Source organism: Pholcus phalangioides, unplaced genomic scaffold, assembly GCF_987345545.1.
Source record: "Pholcus phalangioides strain wild (caught in Gottingen) unplaced genomic scaffold, Ppha-v1.0 ptg000022l_1, whole genome shotgun sequence".
In the NCBI taxonomy this organism is placed as follows: Eukaryota; Metazoa; Arthropoda; class Arachnida; order Araneae; family Pholcidae; genus Pholcus; species Pholcus phalangioides.
The window spans coordinates 32,123,921-32,149,180 of NW_028301615.1; the positions used below are offsets into that span (position 1 = coordinate 32,123,921).

The window sequence follows — 25,260 nt, forward strand, 5'->3', positions numbered from 1 at the left end:
GGCAAATGTAGTATGTTATTAACATCGCTCTCTACACGAAGAGGGAAAAAGCGCCAACCGTAAAAAAAATGACTGATCTTGGCTTCTAACAGGATTGAATATTCCAGTTCATTTTCAAAAAGCCCGCTACCTTCTGCTGAGGAAGAATTTTATATTCGGTGGTTGTTTGGCGCTTAAATGACTGTTAGAAAAATGACACGTCACAAAAATTCAAAGCGTTATTATATATTCACTATATATTCATCTGATTCCAAAACACACTTTTCTATATTAGTTTTTCTACAAGGAACCAGGTGAGTAATTATTGGGCTGTGGGTAGTTGCATACCACCATGTATGCAATAGGCGCCATAAATTCGTTAATAGTTGAAAAATTCATAAAAACTGAAAGAATTGGTGAATTTTTGAATGCTGTTCACGAAAAAGTTATTCTCACGAAGGGGATTTTTTTAATGAAACTGAAAAAAAATTAGTTCAAGCTTTTATCAATAGAAGGCTCTGCACTAAAGTCCGGCAGGAGTGACTGGTCCCGAACCTTTCTTCAATCTCTTCGGTGTCAGAAACGTTCGTAAAACTGCAGCTGCTGATTTGTAAAGTAGAACAATTTCACCAAAAGTGCTTTATCCACCTATGCCATCATCACAATGAAAACCTTATGTAAACGCCAGTAACAATAAAATTCAGGAATGAGCTGTTAATGATGCTGTTTTCTGCATTTTATAGGACTTCTGATTTTCATATTTCCAGTAATTTGCTTTCGTGCAGCGTTCTCTATTAACAAAAATGTGAACTAATTTTTTCTACCGTGCTAAAAAAACCTCTTCGTGATGATAACTTTTTCGCAAACAAAAATTAAAAAAATACCAATATTTTCAGTTTTTATGAATTTATGAGACACATTCTGTATATTCACTGACTGATCAAAGATCCTTGACCCTAGTCACAGGGACGAAAGTAATTTATAATTTACCCAGGGTTCTTCATGTGATAGTTGGGCCCTGGTTTGAAAGACTGCAGAAATACTTACGTCTTGAGAATGTAAATGGTCAGGGTAACGATCACGATAAGCAGAGTTCCAAGTAAAGCTCCGAATACGATCATGAGTACAAGAGAATTATCCGCTTTCTTGACCCTGTAAACGGATGACTGTGCGACGTCTTCTGGGAATTGTACAGTGACTGGCACCGAGGACTGTCGCGGAGGCACACCGTTATCAGTCGCCACGACTATCAGGTGACACGTACTGGCATTCAGGTATTCTAGGCTCCTGATTCTCAATTCGCCTTTCTGGGATATCGAAAATACCCTGGAGAACACAAACGTCCAGTTAAATACCGATATACACATTAATAGTCACTGAAAAAAAGATACAAGTATATCATTCTTAATTTTTCAGGTACCTTGCGAATGGGCCTTTGACGTTGAGTTCGATCGAATCATTTATGTCTCCATCGTTCACCTAGGAGAAAATTAATTAATTATTTAAGCATGTGTTGTTATAAGTGGTTGATCAAGTACGTATACGAGTGTATATGGTACGGTAGATGTGATAAATCGGTTATATATAATGCACAACACCGGCAATTTTCGCCAATCGTCTCCATAAGTTTGAAAAATTTATCACTTCATGGATTAAGGCAAGCATAGGCGTACGCAGAATTTTGTCGAGGGGGGTTTCAGATTTTTTTCCTTTCTGGGGGGGGGGGTTACGTTTTTCCTGCAAAATATCACTACAAATTTGGCTCGGGGGGGGGAGTTAGAACCCCAAACCCCCCCCCCCCTTCCGTACGCCAGTGAAGGCAGGCATCGTTGGTAAATTTGACAAATACTAAAAAAATTATCAATTTTACCGGCGATTACGCATAATACCTAAGCGTGGTCAGTGAATTCGATGAATGCGGTAGACTACACTTATCACATGCCCTGGTTATAACATACAGTGTGCAGGATATAACCTACGGTTCTGTAATCCCCAAATTTTGGCGCATTCACTTCTATGTATTTTCACCTCTGTAATTACATACCCCCTACTCCTCCTAACCTGCCACTCTGTGTCAAAGAAGAGATATAAGCAGATGGGGTCAAAGACCTGGGCATGCTGGAAAATTATTACATACCTTGCTTATTAAAATATACACTGTGGATATAACATACGAAAAACACTCTCTTAACCCAGAAAATGATTCTTATTTCATACTACAAACAAAAACCTAAGACAATAAAACCAAAAACATATATAATACTGTCTTTTGAAATTAAAACCGTAGGCCCATATAAACTTGAAAAGATCATTAAAATTTCCAAAAATATATGCACGTTGTTGTACATCATGTTTTCCAAAAAGTTTTCGAAATTATCCAGATAGCTCTATATGCATGAAGTACTACATTCCAATTACGTGCTGCAAAAGTTCCAGTTATGTGTTGTTTAATTTTTCCATGTAAATCTCAATAGTAAATTTCACACATATATACAGTCGAATCCCGTTATAACGAACTATACGAGACCGGAGAAATCACTTCGTTATAACGAAAAATTTCGTTATAAAGGAATTCCAGGTGTTTGCATTGTTCCTATGTAAACTTATCTGAGGGATTAGAAAGTGTTCGTTAAAAACAGATTTTCGCTATAATGGTATTCGTTAAAACGGGATTCAACTGTACTATTAATACTTCAGCTAATTTCAAGACCTCGCTTATAACATACGCGTCGGTTACAACATACAGTTCTGGAATCGCCAACGGAGTATGTTATAACTGAACTCAACCGTAGTTAAAAAATGTTCATTTTAACCGGTGATTATACACAACACCCAAGGGTATAGCTGGCAAATTCAACAAATACTTAGTTTAATTGGTGAATTTTATATATATGAGAAAAAAGTCGGACCCCGGTATAACGAAGTCCCATTCAATCGATTTCGCGATTTTGTTTTCGAATCCTGTTCCTGTGTGAATCTGTTAAATGAGAATGTAAACATTCGTTTTATCAAAGAATTTATTCGAATGGGAGCTCGTAATACCAGGGTACGATCGTAAAATTTGTGAAATAGGAGCCCGTTACATCGAGGCACGACTGCAAAAATTCTTCAAATAGGAATTTGTTACATTGGGGGGGGGGGGGGTGGTCTGATTGTGCATTAAAGGCGTAATTTGGTAAATTTAATAAATAATAAACTAAAAACATTATCACTTTCACTGGCAATTCGTTGGTAAATTTGGTAAATTCTAAGAAATTTATAAATTTTACCTCTGATTATACATAATACCCGTGTCAAGACAGGAGTTAATAAATAAAAGTTAATTACATCGTTGCCACATTGAAGAATTCGTTAAATAGGCGGTTTGTTATATTGAAGTCCAATTGTATACACACAAAAAACTAAAAAATTCGTTAAATCAATGAATTTGTTAAATTACAGTTCGTTAAGTGGGGATACGATATTAAAATTTGCTAAATGGCACACTATTGCATCAGAGTGTCAATCTAAATTTGTTAAATTAGAATTTGTTATATCGGGGTACGATCGTAAAATTTATTAAATAAAAGTTCATTATAACGAGGTCGGATTGCAGAATTCGTCAAACAGGAGTAAGTTACAGTAGTTATTATGTTTACCAATGATGCTTAGGTATTATGCATAAATGCCGGTAAAAATGATAAATTTAGGGAAATTTATCAAACTTACCAAATACAGATGATTACGCATAATAACCGGATATATCACATTTACCGCGTAACATATACAGGAAGAGAAAATTGAGGAAAAGTGTTTGAATACCTCGATGGGCCCGACCAGGCCACCGATTCTGATGTCCTCTTGCTTGATTAGGAAATTGTACTGGGCTTGACCAAACTTTGGATCATGATCATTGACATTCATTACTGTAACGTTGACTCGGGTGACGTCACTCTGTGGATACGAAAGTGTCAAATTTAAATCAATGCAATATAAAAATCATGAGATGACACAAATACAAAAAAAACAAAAAAACAAAATTCAAGATCATTGCCTTCTCAGCACAGGGGCGGCGGCACGGGTCTCAAGAGTATAAAAATGAGATCTAGTTGAAATTTTTGGGAAGAAACAAGTAAATGTGCCGGTAGTACATCAGAAAATACACTTGGCCCGGGGCCCATGACACTCTTAAGACGGTCCTGGTAAGGATTGGACATTTTGTTGCTCTTTACAATATTGGATCATTCTGGATTCGTTAAGACTGATTTTGGATTCGTTAAGAGATATAATCAGGTGGGTCACACGTTTCTAGCTACTATATAGTACTACTATATAGTACTACTTCTAGCATACGTTTCTAGCTACTATATGGCTACTGGCATTTTGATTTTTTAGAAGTCTCTAAGACCGCATCTCAACTTCCCTGAGAAAATATGGGGATCGGAGAGGGTCTTTTCACATCTTAGGCAGCGGTTCTTAAGCAGGTGTTCACGTACCTTTTTAGGGTACTTGGAGAGGTTTGAGAAGTTCTGTGCGCTTGGATGAGGAAAAAATTAGCACTTTTTTTGTTATCATGTGCAGAACATTAGCCTATTCTGTAAAAGGGTCCGTGGCTTTCATCTTGTTCGCAAGGAAGGAGGGGGGAATCCCCTGGCCTTTTCGTCTTGTGTATATATATTTGTATATTTATATACCATTTTTAGTGTATTTTCAAAAGCCAGGCCTGATCCCCCAAATGACGGGAATGTCTGTAACAGTTTCGAAAGCTTCTTGAGAATGGGGTTACCAGATTCGAAAACTTAGAAAGGAGGACGCCTGCGCGCACTGCTGGTGACATCACTTATCCAAATTTTTACAATAGACGACGCCACTATTCTGACCAATGAAAACGACCATGACAATAATTTTCCCGACTAAAATAGAACTGCTAAAAAAAGCAAATGAAATGGGGGATTTCAACGGCTATTTGGTGAATGCTTGCGGGGAAAACAAGTACAAGAAACAAAACCACTCGTATCAATGAATTGAAGAAATATACGTTTCAAAGCGGGAGGGGGGGGGGGGGAATTTTCCTCCGAAAAAAGGAAAATAATTCCGGAAACCTTAAAAGGAGGATAAAAGGACGAGTTTTCAGAAACGTAGTATTACTTCTTAGGATTACTATTTTGTAGTACAGTATTAGTCCTCCTAACGAAGGGCGGTTTGTAAGGGGCCATTCAAGTATCACGTAAGCAGATTTTCAGCCATTTTTGACGCTCTCCCCCCTTGTCAGCAAAAGACCCCTTCCCCCTGTCAGTAGCTTAGAATATTTCATATCTTCAGAAAGAAATGGTTGATGACGTAAGCAACCTTAAACCCCCCCCCCCTTTGTCATCAGGGCATCCGTCTTAAGAGCACCATGGGCCCCCGGGCCAAATGATTTTTCTGAGGCCCTACCAGGCAAATTTTCGAAGATCCGATTTTTGTGAGGCCCCCCCCCTTTTCTCCTGAGGCTCCGGGTCGTGCCCGGGTGTGCCCATGCGTTAAAACGGCACTGCTTGTCAGAAAATCCGAACCCCCCCCCCCCCCGATGCTGACGTAGTACTTTAATGACCCCTCGTAACCCTATTTCAAAAATGAAGATATACTATGAACAGTGCTGCCATCTATGCAGCATATTTGAAACTAGATATTCACTTTGAGAAGACGATTGAGAGGAATATAATGGTTAAAAAAATAAACTTTTATTAGGGGGTGCTCTCACGGGAAAATTTATTCCTTAAAAATTCAACTTACATTCATATTAATTATATTTGGATTTCATGTATTTCCTTACCATTTTCCCAGCAGAAGCAACGACCTTGAAAGAGTAGAAAATTTGTTTCTCGTAATCCAATGGCTTCGTAACGACGATCTCACCCCTGTTATGATAGAGAGAGAGACAAAATTAACAAAGCATTAATTAGAAATAATCCTTATGTACTTTTAGTAATTTATGATGAATATCGTCCGGATTATATGGAATGAAAAAGTGACGAAATATGCTTCAAAAGTGTGCAAATACGCACTCAAAAATGGCATAATACGCATTAAAAACAAAATATGAACTCAAAAATGCCAAAATATGCATTAAAAACACAAAATCTGCACTAAAAAATTCTAAAGAGTTAAAAATTCCAAAATATGTACCAAAAAGAGTAGAAACTTGTGCATTTAAAAAAAAACACACCATGCAAAGAAAAGTAGATATATTTTCAAAATGCATACTCTTTATTAGCGCATATTCATTTACAAAAAATATCCCTACATATGCAAAAAAACTTCTACATATTTTTTATAAGTAGGCATTTTTAATTTCCAGTTAGTCGTAGCTGCTAACTAAAGCTATCTCTAGAAATAGTTGTTTCTTGAATCAGAAATTGAACATTTTTGATACTCTCTAAATAGCATTGTAATAAAACAGTTGATATTTGGAAAGTATTACAAAACATCTCTCTGTATTAACTGACTAAATCCCACCTGCGGATAAAAACCCCGGTATTATGAAAATATTATGAGCAATATCTTTGAATATTATATACAAAATGATTGAGCTTTAATAAACCTTAAAAAATATGGACTTGAAAAATGCACTATGAAAAATTCACGACCGGAAATTTTTGTGAATATGCACGATAAAAAATTCTTTGATTCTAGCATTTATATGCATTAATGCTGAAAAGAGCCAAAATATGCAGATGCATATGCACATATGCAATCCGGGTTCTAATGATAATAATAATAATAATTAATAAAAAGTTAGTGTGGTAATTTCGAAATGGATGTAATTAAGATGCGGTATTATAAGATGCGCATTAAAGTTGGTTGACGGCCCCGGGCGCAGTAGAAAATATTGGGCCCCCCCTTAAATTAGAAAAAAAGTGTATAGTTTGGGTTTTTCGTAGCTCCAGGCACACACCCGGGGCACCCACCTTTAAATGACCATCAAAACAAAAATCCAGGCTCTAATCATGGCGCAATTATCTACGATATTATCAAAGAATAATGCCCAGAAAAATCCTGTAGATATACGCCGATGATGCAATCAACGTTTGTGTAATACCTTGAAAAATTTGTCCAATCTTCAGGAGAGAAAATCAAATTTGAGAAACGGAATCGATGCATCAAAGTAAACTAAACTGATAATGAAGCGAGGACCCGAGCATTTTTTAGGGCTGTTTGAGACTTAATTTGGAAATTTTTGTGGAGACGGTCGGCAATTTAAAAGGCATAAATAATTACAGAAATGCATATAAAAATCCTATCCAAAAAATGTGAGCGGAAACGGAAAGAAAAATAAATCAAAATTGTGAATTCATAAAAATTCAGGATTTTGTGACAAATACCTGAATGAATGAAAGAAAAATTGATTATATTATGTATGATTAAATTGATACTGAATACTAATAGTCTAATAACTGACTAATCAAAAGGCTGGGACTAGAGGGGGATCAGACGGGTCTGGTGCCCCGGACCAGAGAGAAAGGGGGGGGGGAGGAGAAGAGGCGCAAATTCCACCCTTTAAAATCTCCTTCAGCATTACTGGGGGGGGGGGCACCAAAATATGTACTTGCCCTGGCTGACCTGACCAACCACCACAGTTGTGGCCCTGTTAATCCATCTACGTCGCTATTTTGGCATCTAAAATTTAGGCTTGCAGTGCCAGAAATAGAACACAACAGAGAAATGACTTGGCAAGAAAAACTGACATGGACCAAGACGATGCACTAGCAACCCCCAAATTCTTTATTCCCACCCACGATCAATTAGACAATACCAGCTCAACCCATGACGTTGGGGGCAAATTTTGCCCTCGGAGTCATCTGATCTGGCCTCCGATCTCAAACCTAACATTGTAAGAATGAACTAAAGCGACACATTCTTAAATCACTTCAGCGATTAACATTTCCACTCATTTACATATCACTTAAGCCACCTGGGGCACTGCTCCAGAACACTCAAGTGACCCACGTGACATTCATACTCCAATCAAGTGGTCCACAGAATATTTTCAGATCACTTGAGTGGCCCGCGGCACAACTATAGATCACGTAAGTGACCCTTTTCTCTCTCCACTGTCTCCAATATAACCATCTAACATTATTGTATCCAGGAAACGAAAGCATGTATATATTTTTCCCCTACGGAGTTCGGGGGGGAAAAAGGCACTCTCTTGAAAATTATTTTTTCTCATGATAATATGCGTATTTATTTTCCGACTACATACCCGTTGTGCGGAGGTTACCTGTAACTGTGATGTTATGTCTATGGGACGCGTTCGGTTCCAACTAAATGTGGTCGTTAGAGGAGGTTTTACTGTAACAAAAGCAGTTGGTTGGACAGTATAATGTTTCAGTAATATTAAGAAAAAAAATCGTGAAATTTCAGCATTCTAAAAAATCTGGTTCATTATGAAAAGGAGCCGTAAAATCTAAAACGGTCAAAATGACCGTCTTGGTCCCCTTCTAGTATTAATCTTTATATCAAGCATAATCTAGACTTACGAATTTCTAATGGCGAACTCTTGAGTGGGATTCTCTAACAGCTGCAGTCGAACACTCTGCGGAGAAAATTTGAATCATCCATGTAATCCATGATTTTCAACATTTTAATATTCAATAATAATAAACAACATAACACAATAAACAAAAACAAAAAAATCTATTCTTCAGCTATTCAATATTTTATTCTGAAAAATTATTATTATTCACAGTAAATCAATAACGTCAATGATTGTAAGAGGTGTCCTTTAACATGGTGAAAAGTATGCTCTAGTAGAAATATCATTAAAAATACTACTTTTTAGCATTGATTTATTTCAAATTGTTACATGTATTTTTGATTGTATATGCTATCCTATGCCAGTATAAAGTTTTACGTATCTCGAATACTTAATGTTTTACGAATTCTCATAATCCATTAATACTTAATTTTTAATGTAATTGAATAAAAATTGATTCAAAATATATATACAGTACATATGAAGGAAACTCTTCAGTTCATGAAATTAAGCAAAAGATTGAGATTCTATTGACTTAATTTTATTTATGGAAAAATTCCAAAAAAAATTTAATTAAAAAATTGACTTTAGAAAGAATTAATTTGAATAAGATTGAGTCAATGAAATCTCAATCTTTCGCTTCATTTCACGAACTGAACAGTGTTCTTTATTCAATTAAATTGTTGTCATGCTATTTTATCATGAGCTCAAGCTGTTTTTAATGCCTTTTCTTGTTGAAAATTTGCAAAAAATTAAGTATTAAGATACATAAAGCTTTATTACTGACATAAGACAGCATATATAACCAGAGGAGCGAATGCGAGCCGTTAAAAAGTGTCGCCACAGAGAGCAACAGGCCTACAACAATACAATTATTCAATCATTACACTTCATAGTTGGAAAAACAGATGGCAGATGGCAGCACTGCACACAACAAGCATTACACAGAAACAAGCTTCCCGTCAGGTTCACTACACATACACACTTTCCAACATGTACCAATTCATTAGAAGTTCCGCAGAGGAATTCTTCGCGTTCTCCTGAAGCCATTCTTCCACTGATCCGAGGCTTAGTTCGTCCTGGATTAGAGTTTGCCGTTAGGTTTTGGAGACGATGCTTACAGAAAGACATCGACTTAGTGCGAGGGGGGTTGTAGAGAAAAGCTCTTGACAGCACACAGGGCTTAAGCTAAGAAGAGAGACTTGATTTCTTGAATATGTTTACATAGGAGGAACACAGGTGTCGGAGGAATATGACCGAACGGTTTCAAAATTTTTCTACGGAATGCATAGGATGAACCATGAGTTATTAATACACCGTCACTCAACTGCTTTGATAAAGAAACACAGTATCGTTTAGTACGGGGCAATTCCAGGTTGTGGTGTCGCAGGAAGTTTTTTTCGAATAGGGTTGTTAATAAATTAAATAGCTTACCTCCGGGAGGTCATGAATTCTAACACAATTGGCAAGTTTTAAAAGAAGTACCAGAGGCGCGGTAGAACATAACATAATTTATCGTTAAACATAGTTATCTTTGTGTTTATACTTGTATTTGTATAAAAAGTTTGAAATAAATCAATGGTTATATATATATATATATAACTGGTATTTTCAATGATATTTCTACTAGAGCATAGTTTTCTTCTATGAGACCCTTAACATTTCTCATGGTTCCTATCCTTTTATGCGTGACTTCCGAAATTCCAAATCGAATTTTTCCAATCAATCTCAATTTTGTGTGTGTGTGTGTGTTTTTTTTTTTTACATTGCGGAACTACTCGTTACATATTTTATGAAGATCGATTTTGAATGATTGAAAAGAAGGAAGAAAAATACTAGAAATGTGTGTGTCATTCAAATCAGCAACACTACCTTACTCAAGGGACAAAATATGTCTGATATCGGGTGATAGATTGAAGTACGGGAAATGAGAAATGAAATACATGTATATATTTAGTATGCACATTAAAAAGAAGCGAGTCACAAAGCACGCCGGTCAATATGGCTATCATTGAAGTGGGTCACACGTACACGCGCGTGTGTGTACATGTATGACGTGCCGAACCCCTGGTTATGGTCATAATGAGATTTTTTTTTGGAATATAATAAAACATAAAATTTAGGTTATTGGAAACAAATCACATTTGACACATGATATATATTTTATTCCCGTTTCTGATTGGTTATCTGAATCAGTATTTCTCACGAAAAAAATGTGTTTTTCCATGCCCTAGGTCAGAGGTGAACAACCTCTGGCCCGTGGGTCAAATAGGGCCTAGATTTATGAAAAAATGCACGTGAGCCTCGTTGAAAATAAGGAGAAAAAACGGGACATTTTATGAAAGGTTGGGACGACCAAAATTACGAAAATATCCTAAAATACTGGTCATATTGTCACCTCCATATATACAAGTTTCTGGCCGTACATCTGGAACGCGGACTGAAAAGGTTGTGCACATTTCGCCAAAATCTTAAAGCCACTGGAAAAACAAGCAAACAAAAAGCAGAAATCGAAAAATGTTCAGCTGTGTCATAATATAAGTAAATGGAGAAATCGATAAAAGCTATGTAGTGCTTTATAAAATTACAGAAACAACACTGAAGTAATGATGTACGTAAACCATGCAAACGGTGGATGTCCAACTACGGTAAAAAATTTATCCTTGAACCTTAATTCGTTTATTGGGGTGCCGTAGATAAGACTATAACTGCTCATACCACCACCCACCAATTAATCATCTTTGATTTTTATTATTACATTTTGGTTGAAATATTTTGCTTGTGCCGTTTGGGATTATACTTGATCAATTCAGAGCAGTGATGTGTGAATGAGAGACGTTTGTCAAAAATTTCTCCAAAAGATCTGAGTGTGTCAGAGAGATGAATAATGTTGCCTTGAAGATTAATGAATAAATTCAAATTCTATTCGCATTCCCGTTCCGATATTTTTGTATAGAAGATAAATGCGCGTAAATTTTCAAAATATAAAGAAACTTTGCGTTCTGGGGGCATTACTGTCACCTACTAAATAAGAAGAAAATTATTTGTTATCAATTTTTTCCAAGTGAAATTGACTGTTGGTTTTATACCGGTGTGCAAAATAAATAATATCCGGTATAGTATTATATACGAAGGTTTTTAACAGCTGGGCTGATGCGAAAATATATTTTTGAAAAAGAGAGAGAAAATCATCCTCTGATCGTATAATATTTTTTTTAGGATAGTATAATTTTCTCGGATAGTGTAAATTTGTTAATTCTTATGTTACATGGTCACGTTAATTTTATGCGTTAAAATACTGGTTAATATGTTTTTATGTTTTTGCAAGTGATTTTCGAAAAATGTAAAACACAGTAACCGATATTTCGGCGCAAAAAGTTTACACTGGTGTCAGACATAGAAATTGAGAATATATAAATAATATAGCACATTTGTCCATTTTTATGCTGCAAACCGGTTTAAAACCAACAGCCAATTTCATTTGAAAAAGAAGAGACAGTCCATTTCTGTCCGATAGGTGGCGGCAGGGTCTCAGATCAATGATTGATAATAGTAGATTTTGAAATATAATGAGTACTAGTGGCCAGAGGAAATGTTTCTCTCTTTTTTATTATTTTTTTGGCCGGTTGTCAAATTATCTCTCTCATTTATGCCGATCCGAGAAATTGCTCACTTGACTTTACCGGTCTACAAGTAAAAAAAGGTTGAAGAGCCCTGTTATAGCCGCGTTCTTACCTTGTCATTAGGCTTGCTGGTATGCACTGTCAATACAGTCTGACCGATCGGTGCACTTTCGAGCACAGTCGTGACGTAATCCGACTGGAGGAACTTCAGTTCCGTCGGAAGTGCGTGTGCACTCTCGATGGTCAAGGTCGTCAGTGAGTAGCGATCAATATTGTCCATCTGCGTCGCTCTGATGACAAGCGTCAAGGGTAGTCTCAGGTCTTCCGGGAGATTCTTCTGGAGGGTCACCTGTCCGGTTCTGCGATTCAGTTCGAAAAACGAATACTCGATGGAATCTAGAAAAACATGAGAATAAATTTAACCTGACGTAATAGTGCATATCAAATCCATAACAAGTGATAGATTTCGATCAGAGAGGTTCAAGTAAACGTCAAAAGATATGCATCTGAGTTGAAAAATTGAGTTGGTCAAATTGTTGGTTATTATCTGCAAAATACTCTCTAATCATGCGAATCGTAGAATAAACTTTTCTGTTTCCTATGGTGATACTCACCAGAATTGAACGTGTACTGTATGGGTGCCAATATGCCTTCATCTGGGTCTTCCGCTTTTATTGGTGCTGGTTCGGTCGCTAAATGAGTGCCCTGGAGAGATAGAAAACCATCATCAGAATTATATAGCCTACCAAATTCCTCTGAAGAGCAGTCAATTTTATGACTTCTACATATTAGACGTGACGTATACACTATTATTTGTAATCTGTAGACATATAAGTGAAAAGCGTACATTGAGAAAGTTTTTGGTGGGCATATCAATTATTGATAAGGAAAAAACATTTATGTGTGGCGATGTCTACTATTCTAGAAAACGTCTATTAATGCAATGTCTATTATTAATTAATGTTCTTAACAAGAGGTCCACGGACACCTTGTGGGTCCTTCGAGAAGTTTCAAAAGTTCCTTGAGCTTGAATGAGATAACATTTAACTTAGTGTTTTTGATTATTACATGCTGAATGTTATTATGCAAAGGCTTCCACACATGGCCTTCATGTTAATGGTGAAGGAGCTCTCTGGGCTTCGCCTGATGTGTTAAAAAAGTCCAATTTCTTACGATCAAAATTCACCGAGTTATGAACAGTTGAATTACGCGAATTTTAAACAAGTTCCTCGTCGGAAATCGCATCATTTCAGCGAAACTTTAAGGGGCCGTAAAATAATTAATATACAACAACCAATATAATTCTCTTGAGATTCCATTCATTGTCATAACACTAGAAATTATTAGAGATGAACAAATTGAATTATAGAAAACTCTTTGTCTCTGAAATAGTCTTCTGAATGATCCATCACACATTACTCAGCAAAAATGATGATTTTTAGATTAAATTCTTAACGACTCAGTCAATTTTTGTCGTAAGAGAATAGATTGTTTTTGTTTAATATGCCTGGGATTGATGAAATTTTACTCACAACGCCCACACGTAACCTATATATCTTTTATGGACATCTTTTTTCAACCACCTCGTTGGGCAATGTGCCTGTTGTGGCCTTTGTGTTTGCATTCGTATATTTGTATAAAAATCTCGGGAATACGTAGTATAAAAATTTAAATTTTGAAACTTTGGAAGAAATTAGTATATTTTTACTAACCTGCGTCTAGGAAAATGTGCGACAACTTTAGAAACGAATTTTGTAATAGGAAGTTTTTTTTTCAAAACTAAAAACGGTAAATTGGACAAAGATTAAGAGTGAACGACATGTACAATTGTGTGACATTATACCGACCGAAGAGGTGATTTGGGTGTCTTGTTATATACTGCACCATTTTTAATTTTGCTGATAATATTTGAAATCTATGTTCCGAATCATATAAAAAATGGCTTTCTTAGAATGTCCACAGATTAAAATCACGTTGATGCTTTAATATCCTTGGAAGATCTAAACTAGAATATTCATCAATCATTTAGAGCCCATTTCACCATTGCCTCATCATGATTCTTGAAATCATTCAAAGTAGTTTTTGAAGGTATTTATATTTAAAAGAAACATGGTCTTTATAATAATATTTTATTTGCTATGCTCATCCATGCGAGTCTACTTTTTAATTGGTATTTATTTTCTCATGAAACTACTGAATAACCACACTGATTTCTGTTCTCAATGGAATTCGTTTTAATATAAAGAGCCATAATATATAGATAAAATTGTTCATTTGCCGCGCGCCTAGATCTTAAGTTCGTAAATAGTTGAAAAATTCTTAAAGATTTTAAAGGAATTGGTATATATGAATGCGGTTTGAGAAAAAGTCATCCTCATGAAGAGGGGAATTCTTTTTGGTACAGGAAATTTTTTGTCGACAGAGGGCGCTGCACACACACACACACTATAGGCCTGTTTGGACCTGAACCTTTCTTCAATCTCTTTTATGCCCGAAACGTTCGAGAAGCTACATGCAATGGTTTGTTGCTGCGGTAAAACAACTTCACTAACAGCGCTTTATCCTTTATCCACCAATGTCAACAGCACAATGAAAACCTCATGTAAGCGCCAGTAACAGGAAAATTCAGTAATGATCTGTAAATCGTACATCCTTTGACCTTTGAAAACCAAACACACCCCGCTTCCCATCTCATTGAGATATCGAAGCGTTCCTGGGCGATGGGTGTGTTTGGAAATTTTATTAAATATCTTTAGAATAATAAATAAAAATATTACATATAGATTGCACGTATAAATTCACATATAATCAATGTTCGTCAATGGACGTATCATAATATGCGGAGGAAGAAATGAAAGAACTCCGAAAGGTATAAGCACCAGATCACGCTCATCTTATAGTAAAGAGTTGATTTGAATAATCGTAGTATCGCCAAGACTGATTATGATTGTCTCTGGAATATAATCTCAATTTACAAGTTGATTAGACATTCGTCAGATAGGCGCAACGTCGCCCGGCTCCCAGTAGATGGGTTTCAGCGACGAGGCCGCAGATCGTATATTCTAGTAGGGTCCGGGTGAAAGCACCTAGCTGGTACATAGTCGTCATCAGCACCTCGTTTACGCTTCGTGCCAACCCATTTGGTATGGATATGATGAAGATTTTTGTCCAGGAATTGGATCAGCTGGCGTAGTCGACCGGAGTTCATTGGGCTCTGAAGTACGCGTCGCTTCCAGCAAAGCTTTCCATTATCCGGAATGTGGCCGAAATGGAACTATTTAGTGTGCGGGCAGGAACACAGATAATGCTGTAATGTCCCGACTTGACCACAGAGACACTTGTCATTGTTGGACTTTTTAAAACGTTCTAAATATACTGGTAACGGACCATGCTCTGTAACCATAATAATCTTTTCGCGCGACCAAATGAAAGGATGCCAGCGAACATTCCGTACACCCTGTATTGTACAGGACTCTGATTTTTCTACAGCGCCCTCTATGAACGAAAATTTTAACTATTTTTTCTTTTCCAAAAAAAGAAATCTGGTGAGAATAATACCCTTTTTTTTCAAATCGCATTCAAATTCCTTTAATTTTTGTGAATTTTTAACATGATTACGAATTCTATGAGACAACCTATACACTATGTACAAGGATGACGTCACTCTCCGCTACCATACGAAGGTTTTTAACAACTGGCTGTTGCGAAGATATATTTTGGGAAGAGAGAAAATTCAACTGCCCCTGCGGGGAATCGAACCCACATCCTTTCACTTTCCGGATGAACGCCCTAGACCACTAGACTACAGAGGCACCGAATCTCTCAATCTTTCCTTGGAGCTCGTGTACACTGAAAGGGACCGGACATGGATGGCTGGACCAGACTCAGGCCAAGCTCACAACTGCTGACGCTGCCACCAGATGGTTGAGCAGTTGTGAGCTTGGCCTGAGTCTGGTCCGGCCGTCCATGTACGGTCCCTTTCAGTGTACACGAGCTCCAAGGAAAGATTGAGAGATTCGGTGCCTCTGTAGTCTAGTGCGTTCACCCGGAACGTGAAAGGACGTGGGTTCGATTCCCCGTAGGGGCAGTTGAATTTTCTCTCTTTCCAAAATATATCTTCGCAACAGCCAGTTGTTAAAAAACCTTCGTTTTTATACAGTATGTTATTCTCATCTTTGAATAGTGTTCTTCATTCGTAATTTTTATGCGAACGCTCATTACTTCATTGATGCAAGCCGTGATTGGTTTTGAGCGGTTACTGTGTGTTTTTTACACAAATAAACATTCATAAAACAGCACAGACAAGTTACTAAATAGTTCCGTACAAAGAAAGCGACAAAAAACCTATAAATATGCGAATTGAAATTCACGAATGGAGCCTTAACCAGAACGAATCCATTACTAGAAGAGAAACTCCGTCTTACATTACCCATATTGAGTTCAGGGAGACAACGTAATACTGAGACAATAGGTATTTTGTCCTCATATTACACCAAGACATATTCCTCAATTATTAAAAAAACACTATTTTCTATCAATTTTTCTTTTCTCGAGTGTTTTACGGTCGTATAATCCGTCGATGGTTTGACTGTAATCCGGGCATAATGGGCAGCAGCATTACGGACGCAAATTAGGAGTCATAGTTGGTCACACCGCCGTAAATGAGATGCCTACCAGAGATATTATACTCCGTATATTCTGTATATGTGTCACGTGAAGCGGTTACCCAAGATATCGGAGCAGACCTTCCTCTTGTTCTTATTTTACTTTCTTAGTCAGACCGAAGAAAAAGAATTCGCTCTTTTTTTTTTACGTGTATTCTTGGCGATTGTGGCTTTTCTTATATATATTTATTTTTGTTTTTTACCCATTCTCCATGTGTCTTAACGAAGAAATGAACGGAAATCGTGGCCAGGTACCGTGACACCACATCCGGGAGGTCACCATCAAACCAAAACGAGTTCAATGGTGGCAAAAAAAAAATGGTTAGAAGCTCCCCGCTAATAGCCTTTTCTGTGTGTGAGAGAGTCTAGAAAAAGTTGGGCATGTCCATTATAGGATGGAACTTTATGGGATTTGATAGTGCATGAATATGTCCGCTTTCTCTCTGAGATTTTCGGTCGATTTCACGTGGACATTTTTTGAATAATAAAACAATTGCGAGTGGAATAGATTCCTTGAAGAGCAATGCTTTTCTTTTTTAGATAGGTATGAACTTTCCTCAATTTCATGGGCGTTTAGGGCAATTAGTTTCTGAGCGGTCACGGTCATCTCCTAAAATAAAATTATAATTTAAGACAGTCTTCATCTCAACTCCAAGAATATATCCGTTATCTTATCGCCAATTCGACAATTATTGTTGTCTGGAACGGTGCTAAAAAACCCCTTTTTTACCCATGGCCTCCTTTGTATATTCTTCTCGTGTCCCGCCCCCGTGTCTTTTTAGGGTCCTTCAGCTTCTTCCAGGAGCAAGATACTTTCTAGTTATCCAATCTGTTTCTTTTTTGAGTAAATTTATAGTAAATTTATATGTTATAGTTTTATAAATAGGCTCCATTTCCCAGACCTCCCCTCCCCACCTCCCGAACTGGAAGAGGTCATTGAGCTTCCTTCTCATGTGGGGTCGTCTCAGTGTCATGTGCCCTGGGGCAAAGTGATGTTCTGGGGGGGGGGCCCATACTTAACTGGAAACAACAACTTACACATCTACTGGGGGCCCCATACTTAATTGGAAACAAAAGCTTACATATTTACACGTTTTTGAAAATAATAGTGCTGAATCTCATGTAGGTTTAGTACCATTAATGTAGGTTTCTTATAAACATGACTTCCCCCCAACCCCCCTAGAAGTCATACCCGGATAGGCCCTGTAGTGACCTTATGTTCTTTGAATAGTGAGCACTCATGATGACAAGCATAAACAGAAATTTATTAATTAAAAAAAAATAAAATAAGAACATTAACATGAGACGACGATCCTACTCGATCGCTTTTTCACACCCTCTCTCTCCCTGTTTATTTTCGAATGTCCCCTTTTGTTTTTGCAACCTTCGGTCTCCTGAGGCTTTTCTTCTTCTTATGCTCTCAAGCCTTATACCATATTGTTTCGTCAAGGTTGTCAACTGAGAGACGCGCTACAGAACACTACACCCCCCACGCAAGATTGGGTTTACCTATAAACACAAACTGAATTCTTTTGTTTGTTCTGTTCTTTGACGAATTCCAACAGCGCGGCTCGAAGTATCTCAGCAACGGTCCAGCATCAACCAACTCTCTAGATGCCCTGGTCGTTATCACCTCGATGATCTCCACGTCGCGTATCACCGAGATTCGGAAGAAATCCGTCTGGAGGAGTTTCTTGAGCACTTTTCCAGTCGCCGCGTTCCTGCAATGTATGGCACACTCACAGAACTTCTCGGACGTCAACTCGTCGGACCGATTGGCATGGATCAGCACGTTCACGTCGATGTTCAGAAACGACCGCATTACGTCGGACATCAACGTGATTAAACCCTCGTGTTTTATGTCGAAGCCCTTTATCAACAGCAGGACGAGGATGTCCTCGTGGAAACCAGGATTCGTTCCGCCCCGGAAAACGTGTGGCAGATGCTCGTACTGTATGAAAAACTGAATGTGTCCCATCTCATGGTGAATAGTGATGAAATCATCCTCGGTTCTGTCTGCGAACATTTTGATCCAGAAGTCCAATCCATTGGACAATTCGTGGACAGACGCGTGGCAAACTATCTTCTTGCCTTTGGATCTGTCGAATATAGACATCTTCCAGAAGACCTTCGTCATCGGCTTCAATCTCAGTGAAGTGAAAAACTCTTCAGCCGTCTTCACTTCCAGCACCGTTATATTTTCCGCTTTTGATGCCGGAGCGACGTCCACCGATGGCTTCTCGGTCAATTGCTTCACGTGGTCCATATTGCTACCCCATTGCTGGGTCCACATGTCCTCTAAAATATACGCCGGTACGGGTCCGCATTCTTGAATCTTGTCGCTACCATAGCAGTTCCTGGTCATGCACTGGACATCAACGGGGAGTTGCTTGTACGGCGGTTTCACCTGATTCCACAGCTTAGATATGGCGTCTTCGAGTATGTCACATTCGTAGCTATCCCGAAACATGGATATGGTGTTTTCAAAGTCATTAAGCTTCGCGGTTTCGTTGCTGAGCTTCTCAAATTCCCAGAAATATTTCCTGACGGATTTATCAGTGACGTCTCTCCAAGATGTCCACAAGTATGCCATTTCGTCATAATCACGAGCTTCCGCTATGATCCTTCTTAGATCCAATTCCATTTGTAGGGTGCACTCAGATTTGCTTCGGCTCTTGGTTGTACTGAGATGGTGAATTTCTCCAACCTTCTCGCGTTTGATTTCGCAGATTTTGGTGGTGTCGAAATGCTCAGCCAGGTCATCCACCAGCTCAGTCTGTCTTTTGTATTTGTCCTCGGGTAGAGATGACATCTTGTCCTCTTCAATATTCACACTCACGCCCTTCTCCCTTCGCTCTGTCGCAGGAGGCTTGTGATATTCCCTTATAGTGGGGAAGGACAATCGCCCTTCTTCGGTGTCTGCGGACTCGCAAAGTAGTCCATGTACGTTTGGTGGAATAATGCATTGTTCTCGAATTTTATCTGTTACTGCAGCGAGAATTTCAACAGGTTTACAAAAATCTTCGTTATTTCCTATTTCCAGCGAAGCACTGATATTCACAAGGGATGCTTCAATTCTTTCTCCAAATGCACTCGCTAAGATGATTTTCCCTTTCTTAGTTATTGGTCCCTGTATACAGTCAGAATGAATCACTGGGATTTGACAACCAGAATCCACTAAGCTTCTGATTTTTCTATCATCTACGCAAATGTCAGCATAACGTAAAGGGTTCAAATCCAGACTCGATTCACTGGAATTAAATAATTCCGATCGAATTTCTGCGATCAACACATTATCTTCCGATTTCTCTTTTGTGTTAGCCTTATATCTTCGGTCACAATCTCGAGCGAAATGGTTCTGTCCACAGATGTAACACTCCTTTGGAGTTTTTCTGATAATCGTGTTTTCGGTTTTGTTCCAGTCCTTATTGCTATGATATTTCCGAGTTGGTGGTTGATATGCTGTTCTTGTCGATGTTCCTCGTCCCTCTCTATAACTGAAGTGTTGTTGCTGTAACAATGACTTTTCTTCTCCGGAGAAAGCTTTCTTATCCTCGCCGATGTCTGCCCTGACGTTCTCATAGTCATCCAACTTATTAGCAAGGATGTCGGGTCGCTTGAATTGAGACCACTCGTCAATAAAATGATCTCGAATCTCTGACGGTACTTTGCGTTTTATCTGATCCGTAATAATCAAATCAGACAGTTCTTCAACCGTGGTAATCTCCAGGCCTCGGATCCATTCAGTGAAGAAGTTTCTGAGTTCATAAGCAAAATCACACCACGTTGCTTCCGATCGTTTACTATGCTTCGTGAACATCTGTCGAAACCTCTCGGGAGTAAGCTTATATCTCTTAAGCAAAATGGATTTGACTTGGTCATAGTCATCTGTTGTCTCTTCATTTTCTCTAGCAATGACTTGCGCCACATCATAAGGTAATAGTCCAATCAGATATGAAACCCAAAGTTCCCTTTTTATTTCGGCTCTTTTCGCTTGCCTTTCAAACAGCACCAGGTAGAGGCTAATCTCGTTGCTCTTCGGATCGAACTTTTGCAAAATGTTCTGTAGCTCTATCCTTGGCCTTGCCATTGAGTTAATCGGGGATTCACCTGCCGCGCTGATGCGAATCCTTTCATTTTCTAGTTGCATTTTTTTGAGTTCGAACTCCATTCGTCTCTCCTCACTAGCTTCCATCTCTTTCCGTTTTCTCTCCTCACTAGCTTCCATCCGTTTTCTCTCCTCACTTGCTTCCATCTCTTTCCGTTTTCTCTCCTCACTTGCTTCCATCTCTTTCCGTTTTCTCTCCTCGCTTGCTTCCATCTCTGTCCGTTTTCTCTCCTCAATTACGGTGTTCAGAAACTGTTCGATGAACTCTTTGTCATAGCATTCTGCCTCCATTATTGCGGATTTGAGTTGAAATACTTTCATCTGCATAACATTTTCAAGCCCCATTTCCGCAGCGACTTGCTGTAAGTCCTCTTTTTTGCCTCTGGCTAAGAAAGCCATGATTCTCTCAAAGAAAAGAAAACCAGCGAATTTTCTTATGAAAAAAAACACTCACCGCACTTTTCCTTCGTTCTTCCAACACTCTTCAAGTGCTCTTCGTATCGTCTCCTCACGACAAAAGTTCTCTTCGCGTCGCCTTCTCACGACGAAAGTTTTTCCGTTAAATATTGTCCGATCTATTGCTCACTATCCTACCGACTGCGCCAATGTAGTGACCTTATGTTCTTTGAATAGTGAGCACTCATGATGACAAGCATAAACAGAAATTTATTAATTAAAAAAAAATAAAATAAGAACATTAACATGAGACGACGATCCTACTCGATCGCTTTTTCACACCCTCTCTCTCCCTGTTTATTTTCGAATGTCCCCTTTTGTTTTTGCAACCTTCGGTCTCCTGAGGCTTTTCTTCTTCTTATGCTCTCAAGCCTTATACCATATTGTTTCGTCAAGGTTGTCAACTGAGAGACGCGCTACAGAACACTACAGGCCCATACGCAAAAAGGCTTTTATGGAAAGTTCTGATGAATTCTGAAAGTAACCCCCACTTTCGCCCATAATATTTCACGCATGTATTTTTTCATATCCGAATTTGTTTATAGCTCTCTACGGGCTCATTAAGAACCTGTCAAGGCCCTTTTCAATATATCTTTTCACTCGTGATCTCCTAAAATATTTCAGGACCGCAAGGGCCCCTGGTTGAGAGTCACTGCCCCAGAAACTGTTTCCCCGAACGAAAAGTCTCGCCATAGCGTGAAACAGGCCTACAACGATACAAATATTCAATAACCAAATTTCGTTCTCAGTTTGAAAAAATAGATAGCAGCACTAAAACTTCACCCACACACCAGATGAGCACTCAGACAGACTGTTAGGTGCACAAAAGCACACTTCCGGCACAACCCATGCGGTAGTAAATTGCCCATGAAAGACCATAGGCCGAAGTTCTGTTCAAAAGAAAGAAAGTGTTAAATCATTGAAAGACACTTTTTACAGAAGTTGAAAAAATTGAGACTCGAAACGTATTTATTTTTGGCCTCGGGTTCCTTAGTTAAGATGGACTTGACAAAACGGAATTTTATGAGGTTTTTAATTCAAGTGTAGCACATATACGGATATTTAGTGTCATTAGATGGGGGAAAATGTTTAGAAAATGAAAACCGATTATACGAGTTTTTCGCTCAACCGAAGTTGTCTCGGGTCCCAATCAATTTGGATTAGCAGCGTTCCACAGTATTTTAACTTCCGGTGGCAATACATATAATTGTAGTGAAGGTATATGATAATCAAATTCGGGTGAGAAAATTCAAACGGCATTGAATTTTTAATTGATATCAGTAACTAATTTTTCAAATAAATTTTTCTTTGAATCCATGGACTATAAAATTTAATTTTAGAATGACAGTATTTTTTTCCTTGGTAGCGAATTTATAAGAGATTTTATCCTCAGAGTTGAGACTACAACTCACAAAATCCTGCTAAAATAAAAAATTTCGATTCATTCAAATTTAATCATAATTTAGTAACATTAAAGTTCATAAAATATTGCAATTCTGCTGGAAATTTCAGAGAGAGATACCTGTCAAATTTCAGAAATCTTGTCGAAATATGTACTTGGTAATTGCGTGTGCCAGGTGTGTGATAAATTTTCAATCAATTGTATATTAATCAAGGGATAGGCGGAAGTCTTTCAAGGCACAATAATGGCACAATAGATTGGTTGTCAGCCCAAATGACATCAAACGCCAACATTTACACAGTGATTCTTTTGTTTCAAACCAGGAGCTTTAATCCATTAACTCATTAATCGAATTTCAATTACCTCCACGATGAGCAAATACACCATTTAATGAAGTGCTGGGGGAGGGGGGGGGGTAACACAACAGCTACGAAATAAAATAAAACCTTAATGACTTTTCAATTGTGGACATTCATCGACCAACCACGGAATCAGAGTAGTAATAATGACAATAATAATTGTAGAATCTGATGCCTAGTCTGATAATTGCGTCAATTAGTCCGAAGTGGCTAATAATTATGGTTTTGCTTGGGCCAGTTTCCGAACTCGAATCACTCTGGAGTGCTTTTGTAAAGGTGATTGACGGCCACATTTACCGTCATTATTATTTTTCTTTACAACGCGGGGATAAGTGGAATCTTGTTCTACGAATTGAAAACAAGTTCGTATCGAATCCATTTGGATGATTGATTGTATTATTAAGCTACATTAAGACAACGGGAGTGATGTTCACGAAGAATGGATGATTTTTTAAATTAATGAGCACCATGAAAGTAGTTAGTAGAGATTTTTTTATGTATGTGGAGATTCGCCATCTCCGTTAAGTTCCTTAAATGCGCGTTCCAAAGAATTTCATTATTTTGAATAATGGGATCGAAACAATACTGAATAGAGATTAAGGTGACTGACTGTCTTCAAATGGCTGATTTCACAAAAAAGTTTTTAAATCATTCTTAAGTATTCATTTGAAAGTAGTTCTAAAATCCAAAACTGCTTCATTTTCATCCCTACAATATACAGAAGCAAAGTAATTACGAGAATTAAGTAAAACGAATTTAATACTGTTAGTCTCAAAATGAAATCTTCTGAAAATGAAGTCTTCAAATGCGTTTTCTGAAGATTTGTGGTTTTTGCGTTTTCACTTCACGAAAAACTTGGATTTTTTCACGCATTTGCAATACATCTCTATGAAATTTTCCCACTGCATTTTAAACAGCTCTTTGGCTGTGCAATGAACTAAGAACTAAGCGATGTGTTTGAAACTTTTTTGATTTACATGATTTTGGATTGATAATATGAAGTATTTTTTACGAAAAATACATATCTCAAAAGTTTTTCATAGCATTCTGAAAAGTTTAGTTCAATGCACAGAACAATCTCATAGCAATAACATGTGTGAAGAACATGTTGATACAAGCAGTAATTTTTAGTGTACAATGTCTGGCAGAAGTACTGCATGTATAAGCTAATTCCATATGTAAAATTAGCAGTAAAATGGTTTTTTTTTTCAAAATAGTTATGAAATGCTATTTATTTTTTTAATTTTATACCACATCCAAAGCAAAACCACATTTGTTTTAACCAAAATGACCTTTCTTTTTAAAAAAAGTACCTCGAAGGCAACGGTCGCCTTAACATTACAATTTTCTGATGGTATAAACCAGAGGTCTTTAACCTTTTTCTAGTCGCGAGCACTGCCAGTGCCCATCATGAAAAGAAGAGCACCCTTACGGCGAGTTTGACATACAACTTCGGACTAATTATGCCTTGAATGCAATTAGTACAAAGTGTTCAATTGGAACGTTGATCAAGTACTCGCGAGCACGAAATCGAACACGAGCATCGAGCACTCTGGGTGCTTCAGGGAGCACCGTGGTGCTCGCTCGCGAGCAACGGGTTACAGATGCCTGGTATAAACAAATAGAAGAGCGGGAACTCGGTTAACCACACATTTTGATTTCTCGATTTTTTTGACAAGAATGTGGATGCATCAAGTGATTATGGAATTTTCGGAACTGCGCGGACGTATTCAAGATGTCCCACATATAAAATTCGTATTCTTGAATGAGATTATTCGGTTATCAAAAGAACTGATTATAAATAATTTATAATTTATTTATAATTAATTATAAAAAATACCAATATTGGTTGCAAAAATTTTAGTGACAACACTTTTTTTTAAAATAATGTTGTTGCGAAAATAATTTTTTCGAAAAAAATTTCGGTAAAAATATAGTTTGAATATTGTCAAAATTTGTTTATTTATTTTTCTAAATATTATTGATCTTTTTCGTTGTTATACATTGCAAGAAATTCACGTTTTTGGAATTTGACCATTTTGCGTATGCTTAGCTGAAGTTAATCTTTACGATCACTGCAAAGTGCAAATATAAATATGTCTTTTTTTGTGTGTGTTCTTTCATGAGTACACAGGGTGTCCTCTAAGTGCTAATGCGGCCTTCATCTCATCA

General features: G+C 37.7%; 1 protein-coding gene across 1 annotated transcript in view; it reads right to left on the reverse strand.

The window, feature by feature from the left end:
• The window catches only part of Cad96Cb (protocadherin Fat 4-like Cad96Ca), a 113,027-nt gene that overhangs the window by 7,280 nt on the left and 80,487 nt on the right, over positions 1 to 25,260 (reverse strand). The window contains exons 9-15 of the mRNA XM_089249600.1: positions 12,714 to 12,804; positions 12,212 to 12,495; positions 8,481 to 8,536; positions 5,774 to 5,858; positions 3,781 to 3,912; positions 1,400 to 1,458; positions 1,027 to 1,305 (exon numbers count right to left, since the gene is read on the reverse strand). Coding sequence (XP_089105726.1) covers positions 1,027 to 1,305; positions 1,400 to 1,458; positions 3,781 to 3,912; positions 5,774 to 5,858; positions 8,481 to 8,536; positions 12,212 to 12,495; positions 12,714 to 12,804 — 986 coding nt within the window. The remainder of the gene's footprint in view (positions 1 to 1,026; positions 1,306 to 1,399; positions 1,459 to 3,780; positions 3,913 to 5,773; positions 5,859 to 8,480; positions 8,537 to 12,211; positions 12,496 to 12,713; positions 12,805 to 25,260) is intronic.